General features: G+C 40.6%; 2 protein-coding genes across 3 annotated transcripts in view; one reads left to right on the forward strand and one right to left on the reverse strand.

Moving 5' to 3' along the window:
* The window catches only part of ryr3 (ryanodine receptor 3), a 120,014-nt gene extending 115,626 nt beyond the window's left edge, over window positions 1-4,388 (forward strand). For both annotated transcript variants that reach the window (XM_034135515.1, XM_034135516.1), the window contains 4 exons: window positions 458-522; window positions 1,293-1,393; window positions 1,475-1,526; window positions 3,309-4,388. In XM_034135515.1, coding sequence (XP_033991406.1) covers window positions 458-522; window positions 1,293-1,393; window positions 1,475-1,526; window positions 3,309-3,404 — 314 coding nt within the window. In that variant the 3' untranslated portion in view covers window positions 3,405-4,388. The remainder of the gene's footprint in view (window positions 1-457; window positions 523-1,292; window positions 1,394-1,474; window positions 1,527-3,308) is intronic.
* aven (apoptosis, caspase activation inhibitor) overlaps window positions 4,238-21,345 on the reverse strand; it is a 43,944-nt gene continuing 26,836 nt past the window's right edge. Inside the window, exons 3-6 of the mRNA XM_034135518.1 lie at window positions 6,698-6,768; window positions 5,859-5,954; window positions 4,929-5,208; window positions 4,238-4,811 (exon numbers count right to left, since the gene is read on the reverse strand). Coding sequence (XP_033991409.1) covers window positions 4,669-4,811; window positions 4,929-5,208; window positions 5,859-5,954; window positions 6,698-6,768 — 590 coding nt within the window. The 3' untranslated portion in view covers window positions 4,238-4,668. The remainder of the gene's footprint in view (window positions 4,812-4,928; window positions 5,209-5,858; window positions 5,955-6,697; window positions 6,769-21,345) is intronic.

Raw genomic sequence — 21,345 nt, forward strand, 5'->3', positions numbered from 1 at the left:
AACAGATCATTGCAGCATTACCCATAATCCCCTCTGTTTCAGCCCTGTGCTGATTCTCTGTCTGTTACTTTAGATGAAAATAAGGAGCCCCTCCCCACGCCCCTCTGAGAGATATTTGGTTAAAAAGAACTCAATGGTGCTCTAGGAGGAGATTCAGGTGATAAGGGGGGGGGGGGGTTACCTTGGTTGCTGATTGGCTAATGGTGACACAAGCCAAAACATCGTGATGACATCATAAAGTGGCCAAAATCTGATCAGCTCATTTTCAGACAGGTTTCTATAAAAATGGATCAGGACAAAAAGAGAGAGAATCTTTTTTCCTGAAACTTTCCACAGAGGGGACACATGTTGATTTAGAAAAGACATGGAAAAGTGGGTTTTGCATAATAGGTGACCTTTAAATGTGTTATCAGAAGAGTCCTGTTTGTACTATGACCAACTGTTCCCCCCCCCACAGGTTTGATCATTGATGCCTTTGGAGAGCTAAGAGACCAGCAGGAGCAGGTGAAGGAGGACATGGAGGTGAGACTGGGACTCAAACTGGGGAACATTTCAGACGCAACACGCCTCCTTTCATATCGTTTATAGACAGCTGCATAGATGTGGAGGGAACATACTAAAAGATACTGAGGGGGCTTTCATCCTAGGGTCGTTAAGATGGAGTAAAACATTTTCACTAAATGATTATTGCGGCCAAAGTAAAAACTACATTGCAAACTCAACAACCAGCCCCGATGTTAGTTTGCATTTTGAATATAGTAGATATGTGATTTAACATGAATTCAAGTAGTAATTTGGGTTTGTGAGTATAGGGATTTTATCATCAGTCACATCAGAAAGTGAATCCAAACAGATGATGTGTTTGTGGTCCTCATTTATACGTGAGTGAAACAAGTGACACTGTTAACTATCTTCTCCTCGAGTACAATCATTTTACCTGTGTGCCATTGTTCAGTTAGAGGTACAGTCCTGTCTAATAATGCTGACAATCAGCTGTGTTATGATATGTGTCTGTGTCTATGTGACACCAGAGATTATTAACAAGGAACACATGAACAATGTTATTTCAGTCAGTCCGTTCATTTGATTTGTGTTTAAAAAGCCAGCACTGTCCGGCAATATCCTCCCCTCTGTCTCCCCCTTTCAACGCTAACATCTCCAAAAAAAGACCCTCTGGTACAAGTCAGCACCGTCAGATATCTTTATACCAAAGGAACAAAACTACACGTGAAATGGACCTTAGTACAGCGGGGGATTTAAGTACAAATGAACATCTCCCCTTCTTCCTCCAGACTAAGTGCTTCATCTGTGGCATCGGGAACGATTACTTTGACCGGACGCCTCACGGGTTCGAGACCCACACCTTACAAGAACACAACCTCGCGAACTACCTGTGAGTGCAGCAGCAAAGCAAAGTTCAAACACATTTCTGTTTACAATGCGGACATTTCTCACATTTCCCTCCTGTGTGCAGGTTCTTCCTGATGTACCTGATCAACAAGGATGAGACTGAACACACGGGTCAGGTACGTGAACACTTACTCACTATTTATTCATTATTTCTCTCGTGAGATATCCGATCAATATTAAGACGGCATAGGAAAGTTCCAGAAACTTCAGCAGGTTTCACTTGTGCAACATTTCAACCCACTTGTTATGTTGCATAAGTTTAGCAGGAGGAAGATGTGTGGGATATGAAGTTGTTGTTGTCCTGCACCTGAGACTGAAGTTGTTTTTATTTGAGGTGCAAGCTCTGCTCTTATGTCACACATACAACTCACTTTGTGCAGCTCCTCCATGCAGAGAACACATTCAGATGCTTCTAAAGAATATCACGTTGGAAACATGATTACGTTTTTAGTGATTCTGCAGAAAATAAGATCAATGTAGGTCTCAATCCAAATGATTCCTGATGGTACATGAACTGCAGTATCTTTCTTAGTGTTACACAGTATGTATCCTTTCAAACTAGCTAGCTGTGATTTCCTGTTTCTCATTCCACATGTTTCACTTATTAAAACTAAGGCATGTGGTCAGGGTCTGTGTGAAAGCAGTCCTCACTAACTGCTTTTGTAAAACAGGTTTCCATTATTGATAATACAAAAACATTTAATAGTAGTTATGATTTTTGTTATGCCTCATTATAAAGCGACATTTAATAACTTTAAAAAGCTATAAACTTTGCCATTTCATCAACATTGATATGACATATTAGATTTCTGACTTAATTGACTTTAATATTTCTTATGACATACTGTAATATACATGTTATTGTATGATTTATGCAATACTATACTTGGCTTGTTCATATCTTCTGTCAAATATAAGATTGTTATGACATTTGAAAGACTTCACTATTTAATATACGATTCTACATATTGTGAAGACATACTATACCATGACATTTTGTTTGATATTTTCAATATACTATCCTATGATGTTTTTTCAGATTTGTTTATACATTATTATATGAAGATTTATTTCGACATACTATGACGTTTTTTATACTACATATTATACATCAATGTTTCTTATATGCTTTACTATGACTTTAAGTGGTTGTTAAGAATATACATACCATACCCTGCTTTCTTTAACCCGTGTGTTGTGTTCAAAAGCTGTTACCGTTCATGGTATTCGCGGGTCAATTTTGACCCATGATTTATCTCAGTCCAAAACACACAAAATAAATGACTATCATCCAATATTGTTTTAACTACATCATAAGTAACTTATTATGCATTCATAACCGTGCAATCCTGTTGTAATTTAATATTATGGCCCAAAACACATTACACCACATATTGGACACGTGCATGTGTGTGTTCAGGTTCAAGTGTTAGTGTACATATTCTTTGAGAAAGGTGGAGTTCCCGTGGGGGGAGGGGAGACCAGGTGCATGTTGCGAAAAATTGTTACAGTTGATGAAGGGGGTGGGGGAGGGGTGTCTAAAGTCAAAGACGAATCTTGATTGGGCCAAATTTGACCCGGAGTGACCCACAACAATTCTGCTGGGTCTCCCCAGACCCCAACACCAAATTATACACTATTCTTTTAAGAGACCTTCAGACTTGGCAAAAATGGTCCAAATGAGTTTTGTAGTGTTTATATAGCTGTTGTGGAGGATATCATGAAGCCTTGTTCCCATAAAAAAAAACTAGAGCGTAGTTATTATATCATTTGAACTTGAAACGGGTCACGGGAGACCCGAACACAACATAAGGGTTAACTGACTTGAACTGATATTGAGCCCCTTTATGAACCCGTCCACACCATCAGCTCTGCTCCTGTTTCTCCCCCCTCTCCAGGAGTCCTATGTGTGGAAGATGTACCAGGAGAGATGCTGGGACTTCTTCCCGACTGGAGACTGCTTCAGGAAGCAGTACGAGGACCAGCTGGGTTAGAGAGGATCAGCCTCTCTGCTCTCCTCTAACTGAAAGAGACACTGAGCTTGACTTGCCCCTGTTACCAGAACCTGAACACTCGCTGGACTTTCTCTGCTGCCATGGTGTTGAGAAAAAAATAGTCATTCATTTTGAATTCACAAAAGATCATGTCTAGAAAAATGATTTTAAGACGTGCGACTGGACATTTCGGGTTTGTGCATCCTCTTCCTTGTTACCGAAAAGTCACTTGCCACGACGCCTCTTTTATGCAAATTATTTTGATTCACATTGCCTTTTTCTTGCTTAACCCCAACCTCTTGCACAATTTGTTGTGTGTAGACATTTGATACATGCGAAGGGTTACAGCATGACAACTGAATGTTTGAATATGCACAATTTCTAGATTACCACCAGGATGTTTGAGTCACTTGTTACCAAAGCACCTGAATGGATGTGTGCTGCTAGTGATGATCCTGCTAACATCAAACCACACAGTGAGTGAGACCTGATCTGCCTTTTCAAATCTGTCCGATGAAACGCTACAGAAGATGGTTCTTCCAGGACCAGAGACGTCTCACTTAAGATGTTTTATCAAGTGCCGACGTGCCTTAAGAGAAACTATGCAAAAAAACATTTATCATTTTCGTCCCTCCTGACACAAGCAGTGGTTTAGAATTAGCTCAAGCTAGTTTCGTGGCTTTTAAAACGATTAAATTATTCAGAGAGAACATTTATTGTATGAAATTTAGATCATCCTTGTGTAAATGTTGCTTGGTTTGATTTCTAAGTGGTGGTGTCCTGCCCTCTTACAGTAGAAGGGCCCCAAAAAGAGAAAAAACAAAAAAAACTAATCTTGGTTCAAGTATTTATTGACGACTAAACAGTTCACTGCTATTGTAATGACATTTCTATGTATGTAGTAGCTTTGGTAATCTGCATTTCTTTTGATGAGGGGGAGGAAATGAATAAAGAAGTTGACGCAATAAAGCCCCGTGTCCCATCTGTCTCTTTGTGTTACTTCTTTCTCTGAAACATGACGTGCAAAAGGAACATTTTGACACATTTTAGAAAGACATACTGTCCTGTCTCTACACCTGAAATACTGTCATGGTAACTAATGAACAAACTGCCTCTTTTCATTCAGCAAAGAGCAAAGTAAGAAGCTGGAACTTGACTGTACAAACATCTGTCCAGCACACAGATGTTTTAATAGCTTTCAGGCTGACAATTAAAGTCCATTTCCCTTTTTATATACATCGTCCATCTTAAGTCCTTTCATTGGTCAGGAGATCATGCTGTCCAGCCAGTCCTCCAGGTCGTCCTCCGTCATTTCCTGCTTGACGGATGCAGATTTAGGCGGTGTGACGTCTTTCTCTTTCACCTCTACGATCTTCTCTTGTATTACCTCCTTCACTTCCTCACATTCTGCAAAATTAACAAACACATGTTAGTTAAAAAGGGCTCCTTGTGTCATCAGTTCACTCCCAAAATGTCAAACTTGAACAAAGAAAGACGCACAAAAGACACGCTGAATAAAATCACCTTTCTCTGGAACCTTCCTGTCCTCCTCCAAACTGACGGACTGGTTTCCTGAGACTGGTTTCTGTAGACCGAGCAGCTGGTCCAGCTCTTCATCACCCTCATCGTCCACCAGCGAGGGAACCTGCGAGTGTGAGGCCGTCGCTGGGTGTGTCGCCACGGGGACCTTCTGGTCGGAGCAGGGGACTTTCAGCGCTGCAGACGGAGGAGTGAAGGCGGCCATTTTGGGAACTTCCTGTTTGTGAGTGAAGGTCATTGTAGGCAGCTCCACTGGGGTCGTGACCTGAAACAGGATTACAATTCAAACCTGCAACAAGGCAGTGTGATACTTATATACTATACTCTGACCTTTATTGTGATATTTTAGACATACAAATCTATGACGTTTTGTCGACAATTACTTTTTTTCAGATATTTTTCGACATTCTATACTACGACCACATTTTTTTTTACATACAGTAATATGTTATACTATGGAGTTTTTCTCAACATATTATACTAAGGTTTTCCAAAATATCAGGAAAAAAAGTAATGGTATAATCTGTCGAAAAAAAACATCATAGTAAAGTATGTAAGATATTTTGGACATACAAATATATGACGTTTTGTTTCAGATATTTTCAACATGCTATACTATGACCTTATTTTGTTGACATACAGTACTATGGAGTTTCTCAACATACTATGAGGTTTTCCAAAAATATCTGAAAAAAAAGTCATGGTATGTCAGAAAAAAACCTCATTGTATATGAGTGTCTGATATTTTCAACACACTTTGCTATGAGGTTTTTTTAATTTTTAAATACTATAATATGGAGTTTTTTGGACATACTTTACTACGATTTATTTGGTCATATTGTCAACAAACTATAATCATAAACTAAGACTTTTTTCTGATATTTTCGCTTGTTTTGCCTTGCAGTCACAGCCTACCTGGAGCAGCTCCTCCTCCAGGTGGAGTCTCTGATGGAGAGGCACCTGCTGGAGGATCTGGGCGAGCGCCGGGAGGTCGATGAACACTGCAGACATCTAGAGAGGAAACCAGAAAACAGGCTGTAAAATGGAGACTTCAAACTTCAGAGTAACATCATACATCTTTTGTAATCATTATACTGCAAGAAGTCGAATCCAGATCAATACTCCTTTGTACAAAACACTGCTGCTCATGAAGTAGAAAGAGTTCAGGAATGGTTATATCACCAGACTGGATGATGACTTTTTTTGTATAGTGTTTGCTTTTCATCAGATTTGTAATGAGTAGTAGGGATAACACATGATTGCCTTACAAGATAACTTTTTAAAGGTGACTTTTTAGGGTTTTATGTGGACCAAATCGTACGTGAGAAGCCTCATTTTCCAGTGATGCCCTTGGTTGAGTTGAGTTTAACACACCTGGTTTAGCAGTTCTCATAAGGTTGACCTCTTCAGCAATTATCGAGACATTTCAAGTTTGTGTTGACGCAAGAGAAAAAGTCTCAGGGTCACCAAATTCAGTTTGATGTATCCTCTGGGAACCATGAATGTCTCTGCAAAATGTGTCGCCAACCTTTCAGATAATAGTGTAAATATGTCAGTGTGGACGAAAGAGAGGGACCAACCCACCAACAGATGTGCTGCTAATGCGCTAACAATGCTATATTAGCTTTTTCTGTTTTCTAACTGCTGTTGCATTTCCAAATCCAGACCTTCGAGGGATCCATACCTCACAAAGTGGGATCCATCCATAAAAGACAGAGAAGCAATGCTGCAGATTAGGTAGTGTATGGATTTACCTGACTGTCTGCCGATGAGTCCATCTCCCAGTCCTTTTCTTCGGAAAACCGGAATTGAGTGAAGGAATCCCCTGAGAAACACACGCAGAGAAAGAGCTTGAGATATTACTGTTGTGGTAGACTACACACAAGACCTCTGTCTGTTTCAGTTCAAATCAAAACAACACTTATCTTCTTCAGTGTAATCATTTCTCCTGAGTAAAGAGGAAACTCGAGGCTGTGTGTGATTGAACCGGTTTGCTCACATAAACCGAACGTCCTTCGCCTCTAAAGATGTCTCACTGTGAAGCAGAATTTCTTTGGAAAGCCGTCAAAAGCTTTGTGTAAACTGTTGATCGGTGCGAGAGTGAAAGCAGGGCTTCACGTGACACCGCTCTGCTTCCAAAAACATCCACTGGCTGAGGGCTCTCGTGAGTACAAAAGGCACGGGGGTCGCATCGTACAGAAGCACAAAGCAGCAGCAGCACGCAGGTAGACAAATGTTTTCAGAGCTGTGAGCAAAACAAGGGATGTTTATTTACACCGTTCAGACAACAAGGCAAGTCAGACGATGCATATTCATGTAATAGTAAATTGCATTTATGAGTCAAAGCAAACAAATAGTTACATATGAGAAAGTGCTGATGCATTCTTTATTTATTTTGATCTGCACAGTCATTCAGGATGTTAACAACCTTATATAAAGCATCCAAGTTGTTATAAGGAGAACAAACACTGACGAACAAATGAGAAAACTGTGCAGACGACATGTGTTTTGGTGCAAAGGGAAACTGTGTTCGAGCAGTCAAAACACGACACATCCATTTGAAACCGCTCAACGAGGACACACAGAGTCAGATGTGAAGCACCTCTCCTGAAACTCCTCGAGTTTTGTAATATTCAGTGGAATAACAGAGTGATTGTGAACTCTTTCAGAAGAAGAGGAGACATGTTTATCTTTGCTCGGTTTCAGAAGGGGAGAAAAGCGTGTTCGGTGGTGGTTTCTTATAGGGATGTGCGATTATGGCAAAAATCATAATCACGATTATTTTGGTGAATAATTGATATCACGATTATTAAATACGATTATTCATTGACTTTGAAAACATCCATTTATTGAACTTTAAAACAAATACAAATAATCATTTGAACAGTATCTTTTTAACTGTTGATTACCCTGAACGTATAATTCAACTGAAAAACCAATACTAAAATAAATTAAATAAATGACACATTTAAATAAATAATATCAAAATAATAAATACCAATAAACAAGATCAACAAATATTTTGGAGCGCACTTCAACAAGCTACTAAACATATGTAAATATGATAAATACAAATAAATTAAGACTAAAATAAATTAGATCAAATATGTTGCAGTGCACGGTCACAACCAAGCAAAGCAAAATAATCGTTTTTTACGATTATGTTGTTTTCGTAATTGTGGCAGGCCAAAATCGTAATTGCGATTAAAATACGATTAATTGCACAGCCCTAGTTTCTTATACATTTGTCTTCCCACAATTGAGATAAGAAGACCGCTCTAATGTCGTGGCAGTAAACAATAAGCTTGGGTGAACATAAAGACTGGAAGCAGATGGAGCCAGCTAGCAAGACACTCCAAATAACACACACTTGCACATGCATAAGGTTTGACATTATGAGGATGTGCTTTTCTCCATAAATCAAAGCTCACTGACAGTGTGAACAGTCAGAGTGCCACTCACAGATGGAGGGTCAGCGGGGGGCCTGACTGAGGGTCAACGGGGGGGCCTGACGGAGGAAATGCAGTCAGCCGCAGCCCCTCGTCTCGTTTTATTAAGAGAAACTCAGGCCTTTCACGGCGAGGCGCTCAGTGTGATATCTGCGGCTGTCCTTGATTGCTCGGCTGTACGGGGGTCAACGAGGAGGAGAGGCTGCGGGGGGCCCGAGTGCCTGCTGCCTCACAGCCACAGAAATGAGATTTACAAACAGGAGTATTATCGATGTCCCAAAGATGCAGGCGGATAAGAGAAGGAGAATGTCAGCTTTATGTGACGGCTGTCTGTTATCTGACTGATTTTCTCCGTCGCAGGGAGAGATCTGAGCGACTTCAACCAGGCTTTGGTGGACGTGAAATCGAAAATGTTAAACCTATTTCACAGGACTGGTGTTATCTAAAGCAGATCAACGTTTGCTTAAAAGTATTCTGAGCACCTCGTCTGCATATAGGAAAGCAGGGAGCCTTTAGCTCAGAGAGACAGGGTGGAGAAACATCCATCAGGTGAGCATGATGAGGCAAATTCAAGTAAAATCACTAAATCTAACCATTAACAGAATTGCTTTTCAAACACTAGCCACCAACCTAATAGGTCTTAAGAAAACTAGTTGAAGCAGTAATGATTCATCATGTTAACCTTCGAAATGTCCCAAACAATTAAAACATTATGAAACTCTTTCAGTCTATTAATATATTATTAGCTCATATTATTATACCTGTGTTGACCTCAAAGATTCGGTTTTGGATCGTTTCTATTCAACATAAGGTAAAGGTTTAGAGTATATTGTTTACAAAAAAGCTATTTGATCAATTTAAATCACATTATCTCATTGAGGTGTTTGATATACAGTATAATAAGCTATTATGATCTCAAATATTTGTTGTGTTACACGCAGAGAAAGACAATTTATCAAGCCTTAAAGGTCCCATGGCATGGCCATTTCTACTGATCATAATTCCATTGGTGAGGTATACTCAAATAAATGTACATTGTTCAATTTTCCAAACTCACATTGGTTTCTCATACAGCATCTCTGTATAGTATGTGTATTCACTCTCTGTCCTAAACGGCTTGTTGGAGCTCCTGCCCCCCCCCCTTCCTGTGAGCCCAGTGGCCGTCTGCGAGACAGCGAGACACCGCAAAACCCAGCCCGCACGCACGCACGCACGCACGCACGCACGCACGCACGCACGCAGCCTGGCTGGGAGTTTGTGTGTGTGCCCAGGCTGAGTTCCGCGGTGTCTCGCTGTCTCGCCGACCCCACACCAGTGAGCCAGCTCACAGTGTCCCACTCCTCGCAGCAGCGAGCCTCGCAACGTCCCGCCGAGTGTGTGTGTGTGAGGAAGTCCGAGGATTGGTCCAAACGTAACGGCTTCGCGGACGTAACGTACCGTAAAGCTACATAACACACAAGGGGGACGGGTAATAACCAGAAAAGCATGACATGGGACCTTTAACAAACATATTGCTCCATTCATGCAAACAAGGTCTGATCAATGCCTCGTCTGATATTATGGGCATAGCACAATCATTTAAGTATCTGCATAGACAACAGTTACAGCAATCAATGTGTTGTATGCTGAGTTTTAGAAATGTTGGCTTACATGTTATGAACTAATCTTTTTATTGTTAATATATATGATACCAAAGTCTATGTACTTCAGTCTGATTCTAATAATTCACCATCACCCCTCCATTTCCTCCCATGTTAACAGATGCGTTAAAGAGTCTCTTTATTACAGCCAGAGTTTGTAATGCATCATGAAGGGCACGAAAACCTGTTTATAACTTCATTAAAATGGTATTGTGTCCACTCTGGTGTTATTGGATTAGCTACAGGGTTAAATCAGACACTGCCATGGGGTTCAACAGGATTATTTGTCACTTTTTTGTATGTTTCTGAACAACTCTGAGCGTAAAAGGAAGTGGGAAATCGTCCATTAACAAATGGGAAATCATGAAGAAGAAATCACCGATGAACAGAGGCCTCTCACTCTCATGTTCACTCTTTTCCAACTCTCCCCCTCTCTGTTTAATATCTTCCAGGACCCTAATCCTCCTCCTCCTCCTCCTCCTCCTCCTCCGTCTCCTCCTGTCGGTCTCTAACGAACAAACTGCTGACGGTGGAGAGCTGCCCCCCCGCCCACACCTCGCATCCCTGTCATCCCGATTTGTGTCCATGGAAATACCAGCCCAGGTAGTTGGGAGAGCATTGACAACCGCCATGGCAACAGCTGCCGGTGAGGATGAGACTCCTGACAAGGATCCAGATGACAGGGGGAGAAACAGAGAGGATTGGAGAGAGAGAGGGGGGGATGTGTGTGAAGAAGAAGAAGATGAGAGGGATGATGAAGAAGAGGAAGCAGTGACTCTTCATTCCTGCTCATCCCAACAGATCTGTGGGACTTTAAACCCCTCTCAGATGTATTTATTTATTTATTCCACACATGGCAGTTCTTTTTTTTTTAAAACAAAACATGTACAAGAAAATCTTATTTGACCTGCCCCTTCTTAACAAAAAATAACAAAGAATAATAATAATGAAATAACCATTAAACGTCAAATAAAAGCAATATTCTTTCAGTCACAGTTGCTTACAAATACTGAAACATAAAACCAGAACACAAAAGTCAACTTCATACTGTCTAATTACGCTTTCTTTGTACAATTTCTTAAACATCAAAATGTTCTTACAGACCTTGAAATCATTCTGCAAAAATAATTCCACTTCTTTACGCCAAGAGACACACATCTGCTTTAAAGTAGTACGTCAAACAGATACTTCAAATGTAATTTCCTCCTATGATACTCATCATTTTAAAATGTAATTTTAATTTTAAGTGCATATTACAACTCACGTGTCACCAACGTGTGTGAATAAAAACAACACGCTACTGAATAAAATCTGGTACTGTTTACACAAAATACTGCAGTATCTGGGTGAGGTTTAAACTGCAAATGGACGAGAGCTCCAACGATGAGCTGAATAATCCATCAATAGATTAAATACCAAACACACACTTGTTCCAGATTAGCCAGTGTGTTGATGTTTGACTTTCCTCTGTTTAACATCATTGTAAACTGAGTATCTTTGGGGTTTAAACACGATACAACAAGACGTTTGAAGACCACTTCATAGACCAAGCAATACGTTGGGAAAACTGGAGAGCGTAGACAACTGTCAACCCAAAAAATAATGGGTGTTCCCATCGGATTACTCAAATGTACTCCTAGAGATACAATTTAAAAAAATGGGGACTATGCTACAGTCTTCTAGGGCTGTCCCGAATACATTTTTCGGGCTCCGGATATTCGGTAGTAATCAGCAGCGAATATTCGAATATTCGGCCCGCGCGGGGGCGTAGTAATCAGCAGCGAACCGCTTTAACACGTGTATTTCGGTGTATTCACGGCATTCATTTTGTTATTTTATTTTATAGTTATTTGTTAATGTAACCCAATTTGTGTTCTTTGAAATTGAAAAGGATATCGCATTGTGTTTGTTACTTTCGTTGCAGTTGTATATGTCTTAAGTGTAATTTGGCTTGGCTTCCTATTTATGGACATGCTTTTATTTTGAAGGAGAGTTAGCGCAATTGACCGGAAGTTGTTGTTGCTTTGGAAACAACGTGACGGAGATTAACGGAGAAAAGTATTATCTACATATAAAGACGGAGAAAGTAAACGATAACGTTTATGGTTAAGTGTTAGCACCCCCCGAAGAGGCACAAGCTCTTACGTTGATATTGGAGATTTCAATATTCAATTTGAAAAAAAAACGAATATCCGAATAACGAAATTGAAACCCGAATAGTAGCCTACTCCAACGAACGAATATTCGGGTACAGCCCTAGTCTTCCAGTAAGTTTCATGAACATTGAGCCAGTAGTGTTCCCATAATCCTGCTGAGAGACGAACCAAACCAGAAACATAACATCCTTGGCAGTAGTAACAACCGGCGAGTTAATAAATACTGACAGCTGGTGTTTAATATCACATGTACTGACAGTGGCAGGAAGTCAGCCTCGCCATGTTCCTCTATCTCCAGCTAGAGCTGCAGTTTATGAATATTCATTATTGATGAATCTGTAAAAGGTGCATATGACAAGGTGGACCTAAGGATTTATGAAGGAACATTCATCAAAAGAGTGCACTAATAAAATGATTGGCGTTTACATTTGCTAAACATTCTTAAAGATCCCATGGCATGGCCATTTCTACTGATCATATTTCCATTGTTGAGGTATACTAGAATAGATTTAAATTGTTCAATGTTCCAAAATCACATTGGTTTCTCATACAGCATCGCTGTATAGTATGTGTATTCACCAGGTATTCACTCTGTCCTAAACGGCTTGTTGGAGCTCCTGCACCCCCCTCCCTGTGAGCCCAGTGTGCTCTGATTGGTCGGGACGTTGCAAGGCTCGTTGCTGCTGCTCGCTGCTGCGAGGAGCGGACAGGTTTCCGGGTCGGCGATACAGCGAGAACAAGCGAAACTCATCCTGAGCACACACAAACACTCACAGCCGAAGTAAAAACAATAAGTGTGGCTTGATATTGAGTAAGAAAAAGGTTTATAACGCTGTGAGAATGGGTCTGCGGAGAGCATTTCTCCGCCATCCCAACTCGTCTATTACCAGCGTTCAGGGAGCTCTATGCAAGTCAATGGGGACTCCCTGTTAGTTAGCCAAGGGATCCTGGTGTGTGAGGTGCTCCACGGATTGGTCCCTTTGAGCCAATCCGGTCATTTGTTGTTGATTTGGGTGTTCACACGTCACAGAACCCAGGAAGCAAACAATGGAAAAAGAGAAATCTCCAACGAGGCGTTCTGGGGCAGCAAAGACAGGTCTTTTCTGTGTTAGAGTTTTACTCGCTACAGGGTGTACTTTGAGGGTTTGTGACTCTGCAGACCGTTTACATGCAGAAAAACCTTCATAACACACAAGGGGACGGGTAATAACCGGAAAAGCATGACATGGGCCTTTTAAAAAGGAGATGGTGTTACAGATCTAGACATTGCTAATTTACTTTGTTACAAGTTTCCCCAATGTTATAATTAAAGCAAATTAAATATCAAAAGCAGTTTTTACAGATGGCATGACAAAAAAAGTTTGCGAAACGCTGCATTTAGATTAATCAATTAAAGATTTGGTCTATAAAATGTAACAAAATACAATCAGTCCAAATAGCGGTTCAAAACACATCATATATTCAATTTACTATGACAATTTCAGAACCAGAAACAAGCATTTAGCTTTGTAAAAGTCTTAAATAATTAATTAAATATCAAAATGATCGATACAATTTATTTCGATCACTTTATCCGCTGAGCACTAATGTCAGCAGGACAAGAGCTAGAATAAATTGTTTGGGATTCACAAATAAATCATATTTACCTTAAAGTAATCCAATTCGAAAACATTTATCAACTGTATGAGTGTTTAATATTACAGTTAAGCCCTGACACGGCTCTCCTGCGCTGATTAAAGATCGATTCATAGTTGAAATGATAGTCTGGTGCGTCAGCGGGTCCCTGAGCCTCTGAGTTATTCCACAGTGAATAAACAGAGCATTACTCACGCTGCGTGCTAAGTGGCTGCGCTGGCATTGTGTAACTTCTGTAGAATGTGGTATCCTGTCTCTTGACATCTTGCTGGCTGAACCCCTCTCTAACAAATGCAGCCGTGTGCTCTGCAGCCGGCTTCACTGAGCTATCTATGGCTCGCCCCGCTCTGCTCTCTTATGTTCGGGATGTTTTGAGGCCTCGCTCCTGCCTTTCTGTTCTCCCTGATCCACTCCATCCACTCTGCTCTCACCCCAACGCTCCTCATCCTCACCCCTCGTCCCCTTGTTCTGCTCGGGGAGACTGTGGAGCTCTGGGAAAGTTAGGACGGAGATAAGACGTGTTTCACTCTGCTTTAAAGGGGACCTATTATGCAAAATGCACTTTTTGATGTTTTTTTATACATAAATATAAGTGTCAGACCTCTGTCTTTTTTTTACTCCGTACCAAAATCTCTAAAAACGGGGGAACAACGGAGCTGATCCAGATTTGCGTCCGATATGACGTAATATTGGAAATGTGGACCCACGGTACTATCAGAAACGTTGCTATCAGAAACAATGCGCGACGTGTTTTGGACGTAATATGGTCAGTGTTTACATTAGCATCGCTAACACTCAGAGCTAACCTGTACTGGACAGCATGTGTAAAAAAGAAGGAAATAACAAAAGGAACTCACCTTGTGGTATAACGCGCAAAAGAAAAAGCATTTGAGCTCCATACTGTTTCAGAAATAATCCTTGATGTGGTTTGGAACATGATGGCGTTTAATCATGGCAGCATTTAGCTGTATCTGCCGGGTAATTCTGAGCAGGCATTAGAACCACCTCCGTTTTTTTTTTCAAGTTAAGGACCCAGATCAGCCCTTCTTTAACAGGGCTAAAATAGCGGGATATGAGGGATGCCTAAAATGCATGATCTGTTTGGTATTTTGAGCAAAACACATTATTTTTATATATCGGAGACCCATAATGTATTCCTAAAAATAGCATAACAGGACACCTTTAAACAGAGTGGAGGAACGAGGAATCGTATAAAAGAAAAACAGGTTGATAGCTGATGACAAAACAGCTGATATTACTTTAACATGCACCACACAGGAGCATTAATACAATATGAATTCACACCGTCTTCTTTTTTATCCTCGACATGAGTCCCATATTTGAGCTGTCGGTATAATACCCCATTCACACCAACGGTGTTTCAGGGCCGGTTCGGAGCTGGAGCTTGAAAAGCACCGGGTTTTCCTGTTCACACCGCAGCGGAGCAGCCTCTAAGCTCCGGAATCCGGTTCGTTTCGAGCACCAAAAAGTTGTCCGTCTAGAAGCAAGAACCGCATACGTCACGCTTACGTCGGAGGGGGGCGAGATTAACCTGAACTAACAGTTAAGGCGAGTACGGCAAATAAAAGTTGTAACAAGCAGTAGTGCTGAGCAAAGTGACTAGAACGCAACCACACTTATAAAAAAACACTTTATAAAGTCAGGCAACACTAACCAGGCTTCGTGTGATTCTGTTTATTTGTACCTTACTTTGACCATCCGTTCGCTGTTATTGATCATTGTGGAGAGCAGGCAGACGTTTTGTTTGTTATTATAGCAGCTATCGGATGGAATCAATACATGGGCTGCACAGGTTGTCATGTCCGACTATCACAAGTAGAATCATAATGAAAAATACGCCGGTAAAAAGTGCCTGTAGAAAACGGCTTAGCAAGTAGTCAGTTTAGCTTCGGTTGCTATGCTAACATCACCCATGTTATACCAGAGAAACTTTCATAACAGCGTTGTGATGCCAAACAGCGTCAATTCAGACTGACACCAAACAGCGTCAATTCAGACTGACACACATTCACTTAAGGGGAACTGGGGATATGTATCAGCTGCTTGTGTGACAGTCAGACAGTGAATACTTTAGAGCCGTGTGAGCTAACCCGGAGCTAACGGGAGAATACACTCCCGTGGAAGAGCAGTCAGCACTGCAGCGGTCGGTAAATGCCGCTGAAACACATTAATAAACAATGAACCACGGCACTCTGGAGAAAAGTATAAGGCTGGAGAAGTCGTTATTTAATTTAATCTGGCTTCGTATGATTAAAAGCAACACGATCATCGACCCGACGCAGTTGTTGTGAGGTGAGCTCCGTTGGGGAGAAAATCAGCGACGTAAACTGTGACGTCATGACGCAGCAGCGGCAGCACCAGTCGGGCTCTGAGCGGTGTGAAAAGAGCCGGAGCTAAACCGAAGTACCGGTTCTGAACCTGAAAAGCTCTAGCACGGAGCTAGAAGGGGAAAAGCATTGGTGTGAAAGGGGTATTATACCCCTTTCACACCAATGCAACTCCGGTTGGTGGAAAGTTAATCAACACTTTCTTTAAAACCAATTAATAACTCCGTCACCTTTAAAGCTTAAAGGTCACACACGTGCAGGTTCAAGCTTGTAAAAGGGAGAATTTGCTGCCTTTGTCTGTTTGAATTTAATTAGAAAATATCTGGCATTTGGACCGTTGCTAGGACCAAACAAGCAATTTAAAGAGGTTTCCTCTGCCTCTGAGAGATGCAAAAAACAGGGAGGAAAATCTCTATAATAAGACATTTCTTGGAGTAAACTAGGGCTGAGGGAAATAAGTAATCTGCAGCTAAAATGGTTGAATATTGAGAAAGGGAAATTACTTATAAACAGATATTACTCGCTTCTGCTGCTTTCGGCATGCAGCTAGAATTAAACAAAAGGAAAGGAAAACATTTCCAATATTCTCTTATTAAACAAATTAAAAACTGACTAAACATAAAAGGCAGAAATAAACAAACTGAGTTACATTTTCAAGTGAATATTCAAGTCAACATTAGGGCTGAACGAGTGTGTGAGTCATCCACACCAATCAGAAGTGCTGTGCTCCACATGTACCAGACATTGTTAACCTATCAGAAGTGGCCCATGATAGAAGGTGATAGACAGATTGATCCAATCACCTTTTCCAAATGGCTTCCAGTGGAGCTTTCCTAGATGGTCTGGTGAAACAAAGCATCTGAGTCAGGTTAGTAATGCTCCATCACATGTTCTACATCTATTACAGGGTGAATCTTAAACTGAAGCTTGACTTTAAAGCAACCCAACGGAGGTTTCATGTAAGTTTAGTTCTTTCACTCGTAGCTCGGGCTGCGGAGGGGGCTAGAGACGGGAGCACGTTGATACGACCTTCCTAGCCGGAGATATGGCCGCATTTTACAATAAACTTCCGTTGGGTCGCTTAAAAACAAATATCGCAAATCGAATCGCAATCGCTGCCAGAAAATTCGCAATTAGATTATTTCCCCAAATCGTGCAGCCCAAGTCAACATCACAACGTAAAGTAATCTGCACATCAAGAGATACCAAAAAGTATTAATACTTTACAATCCTAAACAATTTAAAATAAAGAGCTCGCAAAGTTTTATTTTTAACTCAACATTTTGAAGAAAATATTTAGATTTCTTAATTCACCAGCTTGTCACATGTTTTACCTCAAATACATTTTTTTAGTAAACTCCTCTGACTGCATGCACAACATAAAATATGCTTTCTATGTTCTCATTGAATTCCTTTTTTAACTAAACAAAGCCTTCAGAAAAGCTTTATGAATGAAAGCTTTGAGCTTTTGAGACTTGAAACCATGCAACTCAACACGGGGCTGCCACTATACATCCTGAACATCACGGCAAACATATTTATGGATATTTAACGTGCATGTGTCCTTGTTTGCCATATCATGCCGCTGTTGGTGACAGTGCAGACGTTGGAGTTGAAACACCACAGATGCACGCCCTTGTGTGTAGAGAGAGACACTCCTTCAGTACACATCTCTCTGCTCAGACTCTGCTCGCTGTGTAAAACGTTAACCTTGATTCGCCTCCTCTCCTGGAAGAGCTTGAATAGAAACAGGAGGGACATGTAAGGAGCAACGGCACTGCTGCTAAATCTCCTCTAACACCTGCAGTGAAATGTTGACATTTGATGTGACTGGAAGAGGAATACACACATTCCCAGCTCCCCCTTTCCTCCTCCATTTAGCAACAGACTAATGGCGTGTGATCAGTGAATTATTACTTTTCTTTTCAAACCGGCTGTCACGGCAGATCCTCACTTGATAAGAGAGGAGTTGAATCAAAGTGGCTCATAGAAAACTGATCGAGTGTTATTACTTTCTGGGACAAATCCCGTCTGATGGGTGTTTGGTCTCGCTAAGAGGATGGAAAATGTTAGGAAAAGGCGGAGGGAAAGATATGAGGAAATTATTCAAGGAAGATCGTAGGGATAGCGCAAGAAAGGGAAACGTAGACTTTAGAAAAATTGCAGGAAAGGATGTTTTTTTAGGAACTTGTTGTGGTGATCTATGCGTCCGATCCTCTTTCTGAGAGCCCTGTCACGCCTTTTTAACCAAACCAATTAGCCTTACATGGCACCGCGCTGAAACCCACTATGCGTCGATAAATCACTGTCTGCACTAATTGCAATTAAAATCCTGAACAAACCAGGCGAGACAATAAAGAGGGCTGAAACTATTTACTCTTAACTTTTAATGGTGATTGCTCGAGACTGTGTTTATGACAACGTCTATCAGAAGAGCTCCAATCCACCGGAGGCCTTGCTCTTATTAGACATTTGTTTTATAGGCGTAAAGCTTGTTTGGCGGTAACATGCCGCAGCTCGGGCTGTACGGATCTCATCAATCTTATTATAACATGGGATATAGACGTCCGTTAATAGCTTTGCTGGATGCTATTAGGAAAGAATCTGTGTTGGTTTTAAGTATTTAATTAATTTACAGACTGTAAATCAATAGTGTCAAAAATAAATATGTGGAGTACTTAGTCATCCCACTGCTGGAGAATACACTGTGGTCCACTGCAGAGTAATAACCACTCTAATACATTCATATTATATAATAACATAAGAGGATAATGCACAGAGTTTGAAGCACAATCCAAAGTGTTGTGGACCTGCATCTGATTGAAATATAAAGTAATACTGACAGAACAAAAAACCTCAAACTGATAATGTTTTGCTGCATAAAACAAACCGGACATGACAACAGCGACACGTAAATGAAGTGATAATGAGACACACACTGACCTGTATGACACATGTCACAACAAACAGGACGGAGTTGATTGACCAAAGACTAGGGTTGCAAAATTCCGGGAATTTTCAAAGATGGAAATAAACGGGAATTTATGGGAATATTCTAAATTGAAGGTTAGCTCTTCGTAGGGAACTTAAATATAGTTGGGGAAAGTATATTTTAGCATAATCTTGACTAAAACAAACATGCCATTCAAGTACGTGAATATCCATGCCATTCCTCAATCACATGAACATAGCACACTGATTACTGCATGGCTATTGAGACCACACCCCCTACAGGATGGGGGGTGCATTTTTGTTCATTTTTGAATGAGTGGGGTTGGGGGGATGAGTAATATTTAACTCAACATTCATGTTTTAGTTCTTCAATGAAACAAATGATTGTTCAATAAAATAATTAAAACTTGTTCTGTTCTACTTACAAATAAATCTGTTGAAATGTCATGTTTTGTTAATTGTATAATTTTCACAAAATGTTTATATTTATGCTTGGATATGATACAATTCGATTAAATTACCCTCAATTCCCAGTTAGTTCCCATAAATTCCCATAAATTCCCATTATTCCCATGGAAAGTTTCCAATATGGAATATTTCCAAAGTTCCCCAGCTTAACTTCCCATGGAAATTTACCGGAAACTTACCGGAAATGTTCCGCCCCTTTGCAACCCTACCAAAGACCCCCCCGCTGTAACATGACTGTGCAAATAACATTCAACAACACAATCTACTACAAACATCAATCTCAGAGCTATGTAGCCTATTAGCACGTCTTTACGGGAAACAAACAAAGTGTTTTAAGATGTTCTCGTCATGCTACACAGAAAGGACATCAGGTGAGAATGAGTGCGTGCTTCAGGCTAACGTGTAGCCTCTGTTCCCTGCGGCTGAAATAACCGTCAGCCTTGAGAGTGCCGGGACATCTGGGTCCCTCGTAGGGTTGCAAATTTTCGTTAAGTTTCCGGTAAATTTGCATGGGAAGTTAAGCTAGGGAATTTATGGGAATTTATGGGAATTTATGGGAACTAACTGGGAATTGAGGGAAATGTAATCGAATTGTATCATCTTATTTTGAAATGAGCCGTTGCGACTTCCGACTGATTTCGATAGAGCGGGTCACATATGAGCACAGCCCTCTGTGGATGTCAGCATGAGCAAGAGAAAGGTATCTGAGGAAAATCGTGTTTTCCAAGAAAAGTGGGAGAAAGAATATATTTTCACTGAATTCAGGGGTAAACCACAACGTTGAGTATGTTTGCAGACCGTTGCTGTAATGAAAGTAAGCAACTTGAGCCGCCACCACTACTAATTTGTGTGTGTGTGTGATCCAAGTGAATCTGCGGCCCCCTGGTGGCCAGTACATAAATGATGTGGCCTCCACCACTATCTAGTTGCCCATTCCTGCTGTAGGGGGTGTGGTCTCAATAGCCATGCAGTAAGCAGTGTGCTTAGATTATGCTAAAATATACTTTCCCCAACTATATTTAAGTTCCCTATGAAGAGCCAACCTTCAATTTAGAAAATTCTGGGTTTATTCCTGTTTATTCCCTTAAATTCCCGTTAATTCCCATGGAAAGTTTCCATCTTTGAAAATTAACGGAATTTTGCAACCCTAGTCCCTCGTTATAAAATAACATGGAGAGTCAGATATTAGGTTAGCTGAGTAAACAGATAATACCGATCAACACTGTGCGAAAAAATGTATCAATACGAGAAATACGGAGGCTACACTGAATTGTCTGAACACAAATCCATCTGGAACATACAATACAATACAGCTTTATTTATAAAGCACTTTAAAGCCTCCAGACCAAAGTGCTGTACAGTCAAATAAACAAACAAAACAATCACACAGCACAGCTCACACACCATAAAACAAGTAGAAAACAATAGACAATTTAAATGCAATAAAAGCAACAATCTAAAAGATGTCAATACGCTAAGGAGACAAGGTACAAAACATTTGAGTTGTTAAGCTGTTTTGACCAATTGTCCATATTTACTTTGCAAGAAAACAAAAGGTGAGAAAATGCTATCCATATGAACCATGAACTGAAGCAACAATGTATCTGTTAAACTGAGAGGACACAGATGTTTTTGTTCTCACAGGTGAAGCAGTACCATTATTCTCTCTTTACAAAAAGGCCTCAGGAAGATAAGAGCAATGCACCCACAGGCAGCTAAATAAAGACTCGAGGATCGCCTTAAATAAGCACCAA

This window comes from Trematomus bernacchii, unplaced genomic scaffold (assembly GCF_902827165.1).
Source record: "Trematomus bernacchii unplaced genomic scaffold, fTreBer1.1, whole genome shotgun sequence".
Taxonomy (NCBI): Eukaryota; Metazoa; Chordata; class Actinopteri; order Perciformes; family Nototheniidae; genus Trematomus; species Trematomus bernacchii.